The sequence below is a fragment of the Lottia gigantea genome, assembly GCF_000327385.1.
Source record: "Lottia gigantea unplaced genomic scaffold LOTGIsca_321, whole genome shotgun sequence".
NCBI classification, from domain to species: domain Eukaryota; kingdom Metazoa; phylum Mollusca; class Gastropoda; family Lottiidae; genus Lottia; species Lottia gigantea.
The window spans coordinates 7,047-11,659 of record NW_008709077.1 but is presented as its reverse complement, the minus strand read 5'-3'; the positions used below and the strand labels follow the sequence as shown (position 1 = coordinate 11,659).

The 4,613-nt window shown below is 33.3% G+C and overlaps 1 protein-coding gene across 1 annotated transcript; it reads left to right on the top strand.

The window, feature by feature from the left end:
* Nucleotides 1-651: 651 nt before the first annotated feature.
* LOTGIDRAFT_145420 (hypothetical protein) lies at nt 652-2,157 on the top strand (the record flags this gene model as incomplete). Its single annotated transcript, XM_009058115.1, has 4 exons — nt 652-735; nt 1,092-1,217; nt 1,435-1,580; nt 2,004-2,157. Coding segments are annotated over 4 exons (510 nt in total), but the record flags the coding sequence as incomplete, so codon positions are not given.
* Nucleotides 2,158-4,613: the final 2,456 nt, after the last annotated feature.

Below are 4,613 nucleotides of genomic sequence, written 5' to 3'. Positions count from 1 at the left end.
TTGCAGATGATGCTACAAGGGTAGTACTGAATAAAGTAGACGATGATCCACGTTCAGATTATATAAACGCCAACTTTTTAAACGTACGTTCTATTATAATGACCATTTTGGAAATTGGATTGTGCATTGGATCTGTTTGAAGAAAAACTTTGAATATAAATCTAAATGGTTTTCATTTACGGTTTGGCTCAGTATTGTCTATTACAATTTATATATGTATTAACATTAACTCTAGAGACAAAGTCCAACGGTTATAGATTTAAAATATTATTTTTGTCTTTCAATACAGGGTTATGATGGAAAAACATTTATTGCTGCTCAAGGTAACAATCTACTTTTTCTCAAATCATGTTGCAATAGTTTGCGTTTGTACATGATACTTGGTTGATAAAATAAATCAGGCCGTGATATTGTATCCATTTTAATAGATACATTTTATAGAAGATATATCAATTCGCAATTTTTTTTAAGACAAAGCATTGCTTTTGTGTCGGTTCCCTTTTGAAGGTTTATTTAAGTAGAACTTGTAACACAATTACCATACAAATTGAGAAATCCAATAGAAGATTGGAATCAGGCTGATTACGTACATATGGGGCACTTGTTATTATTTAACATAATTCGGTATTCTATACAGGCGCAACACGAGTAACACGGAATGATTTTGTAAGAATGATCTGGGATATGAAATGTGATAAGGTTGTCATGGTTACCAGAGAATATGAAGATGGAAAGGTAGAGTATTTTAGTAATTGGAATCATTTACATTTGGTATCTGTTATGCTGAAGTCATTTCATAGACTGACGACCACGAGAAAAAATACAATACCGTTCCAAATCGCAATCTGCAATAAATTTCCACAAGGTGCCAAAGTCAGGGAGAATTCTTAAGTTAATCAAGGTGGTAACAGATGACATAGCCAGATGTCAACAGATGTCGAAAGCTTCCTTCAAGTTGCGTTAACACATGCGATGATAGTGTTCTTATATTATCCATGTTAGTAAATACACAAAGCACTGACGATCCAAACCGCAAAACGAAATCAACAACCCCCCGGCGAAACATTGATATATTACATGACACTTTTCAGAGAAAATGTGAACGGTACTGGCCATTGGAAGTAGGATCCTCGGAGACGTTTGGTATAATAAAGCTTACATTAAAAGAGGAGATTTACCGAGAGAGTTATTCTAAACGATATATTATAATGGAAAGGGTAGGTACAGTACCCGTGTCACATCAGGGAAAGCCAAGAAAAACCAGTCTCAGATGAATGTGGGTTGTTTCGAACGATTCAACTTGCTTTGGCTGTCTAGGCCAGAGGAAATTAAAAACTTAATTTAGAATCGGGAAAAGGAATAATCTGGTGGTCTTGAATTGTTATCTCTCATCGTGGAATTATCAAATTTCATTTTGTGAAGTTTTCATTGTAGGATGGGATGACACACAAGTTCTGTCACTTCCATTACACCAGTTGGCCAGATCATGATGTACCGGAGATCAATGATATATTAGATTTCCAGTTTACAGTTGATAAATTTAAACCAGAATCTAAAAGTCCTGTACTAGTTCATTGTAGGTGGGTATATCATTCTTCTAAGTTTGAATGGTGAAGATACCAGCGATCATCTGGACTTGGGACACTAAGTTGTCATGGTTTAGATCTGTATCCAAATCCTGAAAGGTGTTTTTTTGCCACAGTTCTTGGCCTAGTTGGTAATTGATGAGGTACATCATCGTCCTTTTTTTTACCAGTTTTTCGATGTAACAAGTTCTTTTTTTACACATTGCAAAATTTGTTACATTTTTTTGAAGACCGTCATTAAAAATTTGGAAAAGGATCAACCTTGATTTGAGCACAGTTCATTAGAGATTCTTTCAATATTTTAGTATCACGTGATAGTACATGCTTTTGACAAGATGCTCATAATTGAAGGTTCGGATGCAGGTGAGTTCCTAACATGACTAGGTGTAAATAAAATAAATTTAATTTCCAATGCAGTGCTGGTGTTGGTAGAACTGGTACATATATAGCTATAGACTACTGTTTAAAACAGTACAAAGATACTGGTAAGGTGGATGTATTAGAATGTGTTAAAACTCTTCGTCAACAGAGAAAAGGAATGATCCAAACTCCAGTAAGTTTTGTGTCATAAGTAATAGTTCGCAAACAAATATATTGCCCGTAAATTGCGTCAAGCAACAAAAGCTATTAAACAAAAACTTTGAGAATGTTATCCACTTTAATCCTTTGGAATGGATACCAATTACTGTCGATACAAGTATATGCGTTGTGTTTAATTTATACAACAGTTTTGTCTTCAGTAATCTATTGATATGATACATGTCCATCAGAAAAACATGATATACTACGACTTGCCCATGCGAGAAAAAACATCATGAAAAGTTTTGCAATCTAGATGATGGGCAGAAGAATGTGCTTTCGCTTTTTCTATGTGCTAAAAATAGTCAACTCAAATAAAAGGGTCCCATGTTACCACCTTTGGTTCTAGTCTACGCCAAGTTAATTGATAATTTCGAGTTGGAAGGAGCTAACGTCTAAACGCCTTGGTTGCTGTTCATATTATGTTTTCCTTATAAATTTATTTTCAGTCTCAACTACAATTTGTCCACGAAGCTCTGATAGAAGGAATTAAACGAGGAGACACTGCTATGTATAAAAATATATACGAGTCTGAATACGACAAGCACGCTTCAAAAATAAGAATGGGGAACATGTTACTGAAACAACAATTCTCCTATCTTAAAACAGTGGAAAACAACGAAGGTAGAAAATATACTTCCAACTTTTTCTTTGGAACGTTATTAAACAGCGTAGTAGTAACACCATGTCGTAATTCTTAAACAAAAATTACGGAACAAAACGCCAACCGTATATGACTTCCACTCTATGTACTCTTGGATTTAATCATTCAGATGGGACAACCGTGATCCCAAGACTTACATGTAAAGGTATTAATTAATCTAATACAGTAGCAGTTCTTATGTATCCATATGCGTTTCTGTAATCTGTGACTTCTAACGTTTTGAAAAATTATTTATAAGTTGAAATTCGAGTCTAATTTTCAGAAGAAACAGACAACAACAAGCATATTGTGAGTGACAGAACGCAACTTTATAGATTCCCGGTAAGTGTTATTAGTTCAACACAGAACAGTTGATTTCCAATTTTTCAAAAGAAGTTCTTCAATTATAACAAACGCTTCGTAAAATTGTGTCAAAATTTAAACCATCTATCCTACGTCCAGTCGACTACAACCACAAAACAGTTTTTGAGAAACCTTTTATTTTGCTTTCATGAACTTAATCATATAAGACGACTCATTACATTTCAACGAAAATGTACATAAAGCTAAGCTCGAATGCAGAGCTGATATTAGAACTTAGCTTTCGTTAAGCTCTTTCCTTTAATTTTAAAACATTCATTTGCAGTCACATACTCAAGAATTTGGAATTTATTTTGAAGAATTACGGAATGTAGAACCAAACGATATTTGGAAAGGAATATTTCAAACAGGTGCCGAAGTAGCAATATTTATACTAGACAATACGGTAAGAAGTATTTATTATCCTTTGAAAGCTCATCTCATGATATTGACAAGTGTTTCGAGGGTCAAATTTGCTAACATTTATGAAGACTATACACTAAAATTTAAGAGAAATGTGTTCTTAAAATATCTGAAATTTAAACTTAAAGTATATTTATGTTAATTTAAGTTAAAAGGTTTACGTAATCATTTTAAGAAATTAAATGCCTAATATGTCTTCATATATTCTGAAAGTTTCAAACTAAAAAAGAATAGATAGTCAATATAAGAAAGTTGGTAAATATCCATTCCTACGCTTTTATTGATCAAAAGCAAAAGTATTTTTTTTATAGCATTCAGTTGTAGTCTGTCCAGATATAGGATCTGAAGAAACTCGTGGTGAATTAGTGATAGAAAACAAATCAGAAGAAAACCTGAGTCCAACTTTGAATGTTGCCAGTGTATCAGTGAAAACAAAGGTAAACTTGTATTCTCCTTTGCCATCTGAATTTAATTTGGTTAAGAGGAGCACATTTTCGGTTCGATCCCGTTACGACTTGAGAGACTTTTAAATCTGGGAGGTCTTAGGGTAAATAGAGATCAGAGTTTGTTATCCCTAATCCTAAACTTTTATACACTTTTTAATGTGGCGGTGAAATGTATTTTCATTAGAAAAGAATTTTGTGTTTTGCAGGGACATCCTGTACTAGAAATGAATGTGTTAATATCAAATCTTGATAAAAGTAATATGAAGAAGCCCATTGTTTTTTATAAACATATTTTGGATATCATAGAAAAGATGGAAAGTTATGGGAATGATGTACAACCAATTTTTATTTTTGGAAGGTAAGATCAACATCAACCTATTGTATCAACATGCATATACTACAACCAACACACGTTTTACATAACCTGTACACAATGTTGTATTCTGTTTAATACTACACCAAATCGATATTTTATCCTTTTAACAACATAGCATTGGGTTTCCTTGCATTGTACTTCTGTTGCCCATTTGTCTTGTATGCATGTTATATCGACATTTAAATTGTAATGTCTTCTAG